At 39.1% G+C, this 12,959-nt stretch overlaps 1 protein-coding gene across 1 annotated transcript in view; it reads left to right on the forward strand.

The window, feature by feature from the left end:
- The window catches only part of flt3 (fms related receptor tyrosine kinase 3), a 95,325-nt gene extending 84,804 nt beyond the window's left edge, over positions 1-10,521 (forward strand). Inside the window, exons 22-25 of the mRNA XM_072262977.1 lie at positions 2,967-3,078; positions 3,165-3,264; positions 4,698-4,803; positions 5,979-10,521. Of these exons, the coding sequence (XP_072119078.1) occupies positions 2,967-3,078; positions 3,165-3,264; positions 4,698-4,803; positions 5,979-6,116 (456 nt within the window). The 3' untranslated portion in view covers positions 6,117-10,521. The remainder of the gene's footprint in view (positions 1-2,966; positions 3,079-3,164; positions 3,265-4,697; positions 4,804-5,978) is intronic.
- Positions 10,522-12,959: the final 2,438 nt, after the last annotated feature.

Here is a 12,959-nt window from a genome sequence, read left to right on the forward strand (position 1 = left end):
ACACACACAAAATGTTGGAGGAACTCAGCAGGCCAGGCAGCACCTGTGGAAGAGAGTAAACAGTCAACGCTTCGGGCCAAGACCCTTCTTTCCAGCATCTGCAGATTCTCTCGTGTCGGTGATGTCTTTCACAAGCATCAGTTCTTTTCACAATTCATTTTATTAGGTCTGTTGTGATACTTTACAACTCCTGTGATATACATGTGTCTCTCATATTCTATCCTTCTGCTAAACCTGTTTCTATCTGTCTCAGTTTTCTTAACTTTTCTATCCTTCATTCCTGGATCTACTCCAACCTCTTCATTTCCTTATTGTTTGACTGAATGATAGTCAGTATTTCCGACTTGACACTCCATTTTTTCTGTATGGATCTCTTTTGTTCATGTAGCCATGTAGATTTCCTTCAATGGTCGGTTTCACCCTTGATCTTTTCTCCTATCTCTTATCACTCTTGCCTAGCTTTCAAAATGGACATAAAGCATCTCATGACACTACTTGAAGCTGAGCAGGGATCCAAAATTCATCTCTCAGCTGCTGCCACAAAATGCATACTCATGACACAATTATCTCATTGATATCTATGGAGTCTTGCTACGTTGACAAGTGCACTTCTAGGAACTGTAATATGTGAAAGACACCATGCAACTGCAAGTTCCTTCTATTTTTCTCAGTGAACATCATTCATCACAGCTGATCTGTATTTTCTAATGTCCTGTTTCTTTCCAAATGCTTCTCTTATGTGTCTTTATGATTACTTTCACACGTATAGTTCTCCTGTGCTAACGGACCCACCATAATGCTTGCACGTGAGAAGTAGAAATCTGTTTTATTCAGATGAACAGGCTCAAGAAGGAAGGCATTTTAGACATAACCTTTTTACCATGATTTATTTCTGTCCTGATTACATTATTACAGTAAAATGACAATCTGGAAAGCTGACATGTGAAAGTTATCAGCTTCTTTCCAGCATAAATTGAGGATGGTGAACAACAGTCCACTATGCTATAAACATTGCGAGGGGATATATTTTACATGACCAAATTACAAAGACAGTTTCCATTTAAATGTTGACTTCAGAAGCATAAGCTAATATGACATTTATAGCATTATTAAACTACCCTCCCTATTATATTACTATCTCTTTTAAATTACACAATATGCAATCTTGCCCATGGAAATATTGGTAGCGAGCTGGCTACTACAAGCACAGTGCCCATTTGAATTGACTTTATTACTTACATCCTTCATATCCATGAGGAATACAAATCTTTACGTCTCCGTCTAATGTGCAATGTGCAATTTATAGTAATTTATAATAAATAGTATATACAATAGGACAGTCAATATAACACAGAAATACAATTGTATCAGCATGAATTAATCAGTCTGATGGCCTGGTGGAAGAAGCTGTCCTGGAGCCTGTTGGTCCTGGCTTTTATACCACTGTACTGTTACCCAAATGGGAGCAGCTGGAATAGTTTGTGGTTGGGTCCCCAATGATTCTTCAGGCCCTTTTTACACACCTGTCTTTGTAAATGTCCTGAATAGTGGGAAGTTCACATCTACAGATGCGCTGGGCTGTCCACACCACTCTCTGCAGAGTCCTGCGATTGAGGGAGTACAGTTCCCATACCAGGCAGTGATACAGCCAGTCAGGATGCTTTCAATTTCCCCCAGTAGAAAGACTTTAGGATTTGGGAACTCATGCCAAACTTCTTCAACCGTCTAAGGTGAAAGAGGCGCTGTTGTGCTTTTTACACCACATAGCCAGTATGTGCAGACCTTGTGAGATCCTCAGTGATGTGTATACCGTGGAACTTAAAGATATTCACCTCTCAATCAGAGATCCATTGATGTCAGTAGGGTTAGCAGTGAGATGAGGACTTGGAGCTATAACCTTGCCAATACAGTGAGTGTAAGCAATTGATGGGAACTGGCATCACCTGCTTTGTAGGTTGACAGACTGCCAGTATAAACCACCTATAATATTAAATCATTTTTTTCTCTGTCCACAAATGTTAACTGTATATTTCTAACATTCTACTTAAGTACAGATTTGCAGAAGGTTCTGCATTATATACATCACAGTTCCAGCATGTTTATTCTCTTCCACTCAGTCATTTCCTTCTATTTACTTTCCTCCACACATTCATTTCCCTTTTCTAATTAGGACTGTCTGTCACCTAGACAACCTTATTCTGCTTTCTACCATAGATACCTCCTCTGCTTTGTACACTCTTTCCCTCTCTCTACTCTCTCAAAAGTGTTTTCTCACTTTTTCAGTCTGATGCAGGCTCTCAATCCTGATACGCTAATTCCTATTCCCTTTTCACAGAGGCTGCCTGACCTACCGAGTCACGGCAGTATTTTCATTTATTTGTTCTTATTGTTATTTAGAGATACAGTGCAGAATAGGCCATCCTGGCCCTTTGAGTTGCAACCCCCAGCAACCCCCAAGTTAACCTTATCCAAATTACTGGCAATCTGCAATGACTACTAACCGGTATGTCTTTGTACTGTGGGAGGAAACAGGAACACCCAGAGAAAGCCCACACATTCCACAGGGAGGATGTTCAAACTCCTTACAGAGGACCCTGGGATTGAACTTGGAACTCCAAGCTGTAGTAGTGTCGTGCCCAGCATACAGAAAAAAATACAAACAAGAGGAATTCTGCAGATGCTGGAAATTCAAGCAACACACATCAAAGTTGCTGGTGAATGCAGCAGGCCAGGCAGCATCTCTAGGAAGAGGTACAGTCGACGTTTCAGGCCGAGACCCTTTGTCCTGACGAAGGGTCTCGGCCTGAAACGTCGATACAGAAAAAAATTCTGTTTTTATTCAAGAAAGCATTGATGTGTCCTGCAGAAGGATCTGATTATTGTACCTTTTATTATACTGGGGAAATGTTACTAAGGTAGCTTATTATCATGTTAATTACTTGATTTTATTTCTCTGTTATACGTAGGCACGATTACCTGTCAAGTGGATGGCTCCTGAAAGCTTGTTTGAAGGCAGTTACACAACCCGTAGTGATGTCTGGTCATATGGAATCTTATTATGGGAAATATTCTCACTTGGTAATCATGGAGTCTTTTGTCTAATTGTTATCCCAAGATTTCTGCTTAATTGTCTTGCCTTAATGTCCCATTTTGAATGTCTTCAGGTGTCAATCCGTATCCTGGAATCCAAGTAGATTCGAACTTTTACAAGTTAATTAAGAGTGGATTTAAGATGGAACAACCATTTTATGCAACAGAAGCAATGTAAGTCTTTTTATGCCCAGTTTTGCATAAGAATTTAATTTGCAGAAATCACTCTAGCTACACACTTCTGAGAGAGTAAGAAGATCACAACAAATTGAAGAGCTCAAGGAGATCAAGCTTTGTGCATCATCGTTGAGGCTATCTATTTCTAATATGTTGGTCCTTACCATGATGAGACACTCTCAGGTTGGAGGAGCAACACCTCATATTCTCACCCTTTCTCTTCTCCTCACCTGCCTATCATCTCCCTCTGGTGCCCCTCCTCCTTTTCTTTCTCTCATGGCCCTTTCCTCTCCTTCAGATTCTTTCTTTTTCTGCGCTTTACCTTTTCTACTATCACCTCCCAGCTTCTCACTTCATCCCTCCTCCCACAGCCCCTACCTTCCCCCTCATCTGGTTTCACCTATCATCTCCTTCCTCTCCATGTTATTATTCTGGCTTCCTCCCTTCCTTTCCAGACCTGATGAAGGGTCTTGGCCCAAAACATTAACTCTTTATTACTTTCCATAGATGCTGCCTGACCTGCTGAGGTTCTCCAGAATTTTTTGTGTGTTGCAAGTTCTAACTCTATAATGTTGCCTCAGTTTATCTGTAGCTCAAATCTTCCTTCAATCTTCGTTTACTAAACTTTGACATTAATATGCATTCCCGTCTAACATCCTTTGTTGTACCTTTTAGATCTTAAAGCTATCATAATATCTATTGTCAAAGTCATAGCTTGCATCAAGTCCTCTTTACTCACCATTCTGTGTTTCTGAGCTATATTGGTCGCGTGCAAAGCAATAGCTCATTTTAATATTCTGCACTCTTATTTTCAGTTACACAAGCCTTTCAGTTTCCTTCTTCCCTGGCATCCATGTCCGTCACCAATCCTGGCCTCTTGATCAATTAAGTAGAAAGCATGAATACTTAATGTTAATGAGTACACTGGCACAAAACAAAGGTTCCATGCAATGTAAATCTGGCCAATGCAAAGCCTAGTTTTTCACTTCTGCATATGACTGTCAGGTGAAAGCCAAATTCAAGAGAAGAAACAAACCCAAAATGCAGGAAAATAAACTGATATGCCCACAATTCTGAATCTGGAATGCTGCTTTGTGCAAAATGTAATTGAAGCATTTCCTTACAAGTTAAACTGTTTGAGCAGCTCCAGCTTTTGATCATATGTTAATGAATACTGCAGGACCAATCTAAAGAATGTTAAGTATCCTTCAGATGAAGAAAATCAATAAATAATTGTTTTGATGTGTTGCAATGTGTAGCAATAGAACCTCATATCTTAGCATGACCATCATTATGAGCATCTCACCAGCACAAACTTGCAAATGCGAACATTTTAATTTGAATATTTTGTATATAGGATTCATTTATCTTGGTGCAATGTTTTTATATTTTTTCTGAAGTTCCTAATATCCTTCTCCATGTTTCCACAGCTACAATGTAATACAATCCTGCTGGGCTCTTGATCCAGGAAAAAGACTCACATTTTCAGATTTGGTTTCTATTTTTGAAAAGCATCTTGCAGATGCCGAAGTAGCAGTAAGTGAGCTTTAGACCTACTGGGGCAGCTCTTGGCATAATTATAGTATTTGATAAGAAAGGTTTTGTAATCACCTCAAATAATCTACTTACAAACGTATATAGTCCCAGAACATCACTGGTCATTTTACTAGTCAGTAACTAACAAATTAATTAGTCACTGTTCTTACATAAACAAACTTGCAACCTGTTTGTCCATGGTCAGGTTTCATATCTGGTAAGCAATAAGCATTGATTTAGCTTCAGGTTGCTTTAGAGATACATTTGACTGGGATGCCACCGGAACTTGCCTGTTCTTTTCGAAAGAAGTGCCATGGAATCATATACTGTATGTCCACTACCACAGGTCTTAACTTAATATCTGGTCTGAAAGACACAAGGTCACATCTCTTACTGATTTTTGGGTTATTATTGTCGTATGTACCGACAAACGGCTAAAAGCTTTTGTTTGTTGCCATCCAAGCAGATCATGCCATACATAAGTACATCAAGGTAGTAAATAGAAAAGCTGAATATAGAATAGAGTGTTGCTGTTTACATGAAAAAGCAGTGCAGATGGACAAATAAAATGCAAAGGACACAGTGAGGATAGATTTTGAGATCAAGAATTTGTCTTCAGAGCGTGAGAGGTCTGTTCAAGAACCTTATAACAACAGGATAGAAGATATCTTTGAGCCTGGTGGCAGGTTCTCTTGAGCCTGAGAGGTGAGAAGACAGAATGACAAGAAGAAAAGGGTCTGTGATTATGTTGACAGCTTTCCTGAGGCAGTTGAAAGTGTAGATGGAGCCAATGGAGGAGAAATTTATACTTTGTGAAAGTGTTAGTAAAGATAATATCTTAAGTCCCTGTTGAAGTACAAAATTTTGTCTCCCAAGTGGTCAGTAATTTTATTAGAACAAGATCTAAAAACTTGCTGTTATTAAAATAGCATATTATTTCCCCAATAGATTCATAATCTAAAATGTTACATTTTTAGTTTAGTGTGAATGGGGCTTGCGCTGTGTTATTGTTCATTCAACTTGTAAGAATTCTTGATCTCCTGATCTGATTATAATTCACATTGTGAAATGCTGTAACCTCACACGTGTTATGAATTGAGATCTTTTTACATAAATAGATTCTATTGACAGTATGATTTTACACTAACTTATAATTTTGCTTTATTAATGTTCAGCTTTACCACAACAATATGGAGTGCAAATGCAATTCAGACTATAAAAACCTGCCCATTAATTCCCAGAAGAGTGTCCTGAACCAGTCTACTTCATCACTGAATGGAAACATTCTACTGGATCAAGACATCAAAGACTAGTCTCTCTGCTGTACTGACCAATTAGAAATGGGTAGCTTCACTGGATTCAGAATGCTTTACAGTATATTTTTATCTTTAAACTAATCATGAATTTCAAAGCTGCTAACATGTAATGCTTCAAGCTATTTGATTTTTGTTGTGTTGCAACTAAATTGTTCTGGAAAGTAGAGCTGTCACAAATTTGCATTCAGATTCATTTTATTATCACACGTACATCAAAATATCTGATAAAATGCGTCATTTGCATTAACAGCCAACACAACATAAGGATGTGCTAGGGCATCCCGCAAGTGTCGCCACACATTCTGGCGTCAACATAGTACGCACAGAATACTCAGCAGAACAACACAGAACACAACGAGCAACGAAACAACAACAGCAAAAGAAGCCCCATCCCTACCTCCCACCCACCCACCTACACAGTCCTCCAACCCAGAACAGGCTACCTCCAGTCCCCTTGCATGTTTCCCTTTGTATTACAAACTAGTAGATTTAATAACTATCCCAAAATTAAGAGGATCTTAAGTCATGAAAGTTGACAGAATTTATAATGAAAACTGAAAGCTGAGATATTTTTGAGCTGCTCACTTGAGGAGGTAGATTTTAAAGAATATTTTGAAAGGCAGAAAACCCAAGAAAGAAGTGGGTGAACAAGGATTTTTTAGGGTTCATCATACTGATATAAAGATACAAAATCTGGAACAACTCAGCAGGTCAGAGCCATATGTGGAAAGAGAAACAGAGTAAATGTTTCGGGTTGAAGGCCCATCATCAGACACTCTGTTTATAATTTAGAGTATGGATGACTGAAGGTACAGATGCCATGGAAGGGTTGCATGCATTGAGCTATGTAGAGAAGTACAGGCAGCAGGAATGTATGTAGAAACCCTGAAATGTTATAAGGCTGGAAGAAGTTACAGGAAGAGAAAGAGACAAGGGTATTGGGGGGGGGGGGTGCTTTGTGAAAATAACAACACTACTAGGGTACATAGAACAACTTCTTGTTTCCTTTCCCTAGAAATTAATAGAAGTGAGTAAAATCCATAATAGAGAATATTTTGCATGTTCTGTGAGACAAATTTGGGTAAACACATCTTATGTGTTTATATTATAGTCGGAGTAATGTCACTCTTCCTCACTTTTATCATATTATTTGTTTAATCCAGTCATTAGATGTTGGTCTTATTGACAGAGGCATCAATTAATCCCATCCTAAATTGCTTTTTCAGTGTGGCTTCCTAAACTAATTCAGAGGTAAATTCAAAGTCAGGCACATTGCTGTGGATCTGTACTGGCACAGAAAACAGTAGATTTCCATTCTTTGATGTTTTAGGGAGTTGCTGCAATCTGAAGCAAAAGAACTGCTGGATGAACTCAGCAAGTCAGGCAGGAGGGAAATGGACAGACATCATTTCGAGTTGAAACCTTTTACTTGGGCTTCTTCCAGCATTGTTCTTGGTTTCTTAGATGGCTTCTGAAGTTATAACAGTGTCTTATCATGTATACAAACAATTATTATGAAGTATTTAACTCATGACTATGTGTTGAATGAAAGGATACGTTGAGTCAGCTGATTATATTCAGTGCTATTAAAATTAAAATCTGTGATACCGGGGCAATCGTGAGTAATAGCCTGCACATCTTGCAAGCTTCAGACTGTGGCATCAGGAAAGGCAAATGCAGAAATTTCAAGTTTGTGTAGATTATGTTTCCAAAATATAGAGTTCATCCTTTGGATTATTTAATTAGGCTTGATGGTTTCTTTCCATCATGCATTTTTTAACTTACTTCATTTTTATGTCTTTTCCAACACTTTCTAACATTACCCAGTCAAGCAAACAAGTAGGTGATTAACCCGCTGCTATTGTGGAAGCCTCTGAAGATAAAAGGAGCTGAGAATTTCTCATTTTCCATGTGGCAAATAGCCGTTCTTCAGGCAGCACCTTTCTCTAATGACAGCCAATATCAGATAAACAACACGGAAATCAGCAGGTGACAAGCCATGGCCCCAATATGACCCTGAGGGGGTGCTCCAAATGAGATGTAGGGGTTACACTGTTGATCAATATAAATATGTAAAATATACAGTAATAGAAGCAAGACAGTAGCTAGGGGAAGAGGATGACCCAGGGGATACGTGTGGAGTCCTGAGTGAACACTTTGCATGAGGAATGTCTGGCAGCTCTTGGGCTGTATTCCCTGCAGCTGAGGAGAATGAGGGGGGATCTTATAGAAACATTCTAAATGTTAAAGGGCCTGAACAGATTAGATATGGCAAAGTTATTTCCCATGGTAGGGCATTCTAGGACAAGAGGGCATGACTTCAGGATTGAAGGACGTCCTTTTGGAACTGAGATGTGGAGAAATTACTATAGTCAGAGGGTGGTAAATCTGTGGAATTTGTTGCCACAAGTGGCCATGGAGGTCTAGTCATTGGGTATATTTAAGGCAGAGATAGATAGGTTCTTGATTAGCCAAGACATCACAGGGTATGGGGTGAAGGCGGGGGAGTGGGGATGACTGGAGCAGACTCGATGGGCTGAATGGCCTACTTCTGCTCCTATATCTTATGGTCTTATCTGAAGAAGACATTAGGTAGGCTATGCTTGGAATATTATGTGTATAGGAACAATGTAATAATGCTAGAAGGAGTGTGGAAAAGATTCACCAGGACGTTGCCTGAAGTGAGGGATTTGGAAACAAGTTAAGAAGAGAAAGAGGCTGGAATTGATCTTACTGGAGCAAAGTGGCTGAGGAGCGATCTCATAGAGCATTACAAAATTGTGAGGGGCACAGGCAGGGCAGATAGTCATAGTCTCCTTCAAAGGGCAGGGGAGCTTAAAACTAGAAGACACAGGTTTAAAGTGAGTAGGGAACGATTTAAAGAAAGTCATCTTTTCTCAGAGAGTGGTGGGTATATGAAACAAGCTGCCAGAGGAGGTTATGGAGGCAGGTGCAGTCATAACATTTAAAAAAAGCATTTGGACAGGTACACAGACAGGAAACTAATAGGGAGAATGAGCCAAATACAGGAAAATGGGGTGAGTGTATTTAGGCATCTTGGTCAGCATGAACTAGTTTACCAAAGGCCTGATATGTGCTGACACGCTCTACGGCTATATGTTTTCTAATATTCTTTACTTTTGGATTTTTGATTCTGTATTTTAGAATTAGTAAGAACTGTATTTATATTACTATGTGATCATGTTCTCTGGAAGCATTTAACGATTGGGGTATGTATCAGCAGTACTCATTAAGTACACTTCATTACAGGCTTACTGAGTAACACCCAACAATAGTAGTCAAGGCTGGCAGAATCGCACCATTTTTGTTTTTGGAGGTGTAGTCCAAAGAAAGACAACTTTGGATTATTGAAATCAAAAGTAAAACACAATATTTTTATCAAGCTGGTCAGTTGTTTACTGATTCTGAAGATTTTGTAAGAAATGGATATGGCAAATTTGCTAAGAGTTTTGATCTCAGATTTACATTCAAAACCCATATGTATGGAACATAACAATTTTGCACTGGACTTTACTGATTTATATACTGTATCTGGTTTGCTTATATTAAAAATAAGCATTATAAAGCAGAATATCATTGAAAGTAATCATTTGTTTTGATAGATATGAACCCACCTACCTGCTATTCCACTTTAATTAATTATTTTCCCAGAATTACCTCTTGATCTTTGTACAAATTGTTTTCAATACCTCTCTACTAGCAGTTTTAGATTTTGTATCCTTGTAATTAAACAGTGCTGCTCGTTTCCCCCACTACTAACTTCCTCATTTTGAATCTGCAACTTGCTATATCTGAAATACATGATACGTTTTCTAGTATTCTGAGCTTATGGAAAAATTGTTCAGTGTGCAGCCAGATTCTCTTCTGTAGAAAGGGGAAGGAAACTGCAGGGAGAAAAATATTGATGTTGCTTCCATGTACATCTGAGCAGCTGGCTACTGTTCAGCATGCTTAGCCTGTATGATGAGAGCTTATGGATATGAAAGTGCAATTTACTGCTTGGGCACTGAAGTAAAAGGAATGAATTATTGAGATTTGCAATATGGGTGAACTGTGCCATACTGTTGGAATGCATCTGGCTTTAATTACTAAGTGTGAAATGGTGAAATAATTATTCGTACATTCCTCAGCTTGATGTGCTTGATGTGCTCCCATCTTGAAAAGGCAGAAAACATACTTAGCTACACTTCATAGCTGCAAGGATGATTAGAAGCTATAACTTGATATACTGCTGCTGTAACATCTTGAAAATAGATTTTAATGACTTCATTTCCATCTTCTTGTTCATTATTGTATTTATACTAATGGCCATTTGAAAATTGTATTTTTAATAGAGCACTTCTCTTTATATTACATTTGAATAAAATTTGATGTAAAACTTCATCTGTCTTCTTAATGCCTTTGTTTTATTTACCAGCATTAAAGTCATACACCTCTAACAAGTTTTTGGATCTTTAAATATGTCTTTCTTTTATACTGTTATTTTCACCAGCACAGTTTTGGCAGCAGCTGTACAGATGGCTTTGCTACAGATTGTGGTGTAATCTTACATAGCAAATCGAGCCTCAGAGCAAAGCATTATGAAGCATTGCTAGAAACGAGCAAACTTACATTGTTAGAACTAATCAAAGTATCAAGGAGAAAACACTCTAGACTTGGCAGACAGGAAGTTGGTTGTGTTTGTTGGAGGCCATCACAAACCTGACCTGTACCTTATAGATAATTGAAAAGTCTTTGAGTATCTTGTAATTCAGATGTGTGACTCATAACCAGATACATAAGCACATAAGCTGCCTTGACTTCCTTAAAGCCACAGTGTTTACATAACTGGTTCAATTAAGTTTCTGGCCAACAATCCCAGGATACTGGTGGTGCAAGACTTAGTAATGGTAATGCCAAAACATGTCAATTATAGATGACTGGACTGTTTGTCTGAGATGGTCTATGCCTGGCACTTCTGTGGCACAACACTGCAAGGGTCTTTTGGTTTGGTGTCCTAGGTCCAGACATCAATGATCTTAAGGTTAGAAGTGGGGATTTTTGATGATGACTACACAGGTTTCGACTCTCAACTATATAGCAAATAAATTTTTCCAAGCTTGCATGCAACATTACTTAGAGAATGTTCATGCATGCATGGATTGACAGCACTGTGGGGGAGAGTAATATTGTTGTCTCATAGCTTAAGGGATGCAAGTTTGCCTTGAGTACTGTCAATGTGGAGCTGGAATGTTCATTCTGTGGCTTCATGGGTTTTCTCCGACAGTGCTAAGATTTGCTGCTTGGTAGGTTTATTGCCCACTGTAAATTGCCCCTAGTGAGGGTGGCTAGAAGGAAGATCAGGGTGAGAGGAAATTGATGGGAATAGGAGAGGAAAAGTGATATTAGTGTAGATGGACGCCTGATAGTTGAACACAGAACACTACACACACTACAGGCTCTTTGGCCCACCTTATAACTTACTCTAAGATTAATCTAACCTTTCCCCCGTACAGAGCCCTCCATGTTTTCTATCATCACTGTAAATGTCCCTAATGTATCTGCCTCTACCACCAACCCCGGCAGGGCATTCCAAGCATCCACCACTCTGTGTAAAAAACTTTCCTCTGATACCAATACCCACCCCCATACTTTCCTCTGATCACCTTAAAATTATGTCCCCTCGAATCAGCCATTTCCCCTCCTAGGAGAAAGCTTCTGGCTGTCCACTTGATCTATGCCTCTTATCATCCTGTACACCTCTATCAAGTCATCTGTCATCTTCCTTTGCTCCAGAGTGAAAAGCTTCAGCTCACTCAACCATTGGTGGAGATCTAATGGACCAAAAATTTCACTTCCAGTGCCCCATGACATTATGCTTTATGTGTGCCAGACATTGACCATCTCAGATAAGGAAGAGTTCAACCATTTATGATTGACATATATTATGGCATTACCACTGCCAAGCCTTGCACCAGCTGGGGATATTGGCCAAAACCTTAAATGAACCAGTTATGTAAATACTGTGGCTATAAAATACGTCAGAGGTTGCTTACGCATTCAGTTATGAGTGACTCATCTGACACTCAAAATGCTTCCTGTTATCTATAAGGTACAAGTTAGGCTTATGACGGAATGTTTTTCACTTGCCTGGATGAGTGCCGCTCTAATAACTTCCAAAAAAGAAAAGAGCAGCCTGCTTGATTTGTTCCCCATCCATCATTCATTCCCTCCTCCACTGGTGCGCCATGTGTGCCATGCACAACGTGCTGTGCATTTACTTGCTGAGGCCTCTCCAAACCCTTAACCTTTAACACCAGAAAGGACAAAGTCAGTAGGCACACCACCTACATGCAACCTTTAAACTCTCCAACCATCCTGATCCTGACTGAGAAATGTATAGCCGACCCTTCATTATCAGTCAAAAAATTATGGTCTTGACAGCTGTGCCCAGATTCAAAAAAAAATGAACATGCAAAGCAAAACAAGGGAGTGAAGGTAAGTAGAAGGGCAATTCAATTTCTTTACTTTGATCATCATACATACATACACACACACACACACACACACGCACAATTTTACTTTCTGTAAAACGTCACCTATCTGGTATTGACTTAATGAGCCAAAGGCCTTACTGTGGGATTGTGTAGCAATTATATAAGAATAGTGTAAGTCTTGTTGAGAATAAGAAGGGCCAAACTTACAGGGTGTATTTTGTAAATTATTAATATTTTTGTAATTCCACCACTGCCTGCCTGACTGATACCTCCTAATGAGGAGGCCAGGGAACAGCTTTCCTGCTGGTCATTCAGATGACTTCTAGCAGAATTGCCTCTGTAA

Source organism: Mobula birostris, chromosome 7, assembly GCF_030028105.1.
Source record: "Mobula birostris isolate sMobBir1 chromosome 7, sMobBir1.hap1, whole genome shotgun sequence".
NCBI classification, from domain to species: domain Eukaryota; kingdom Metazoa; phylum Chordata; class Chondrichthyes; order Myliobatiformes; family Myliobatidae; genus Mobula; species Mobula birostris.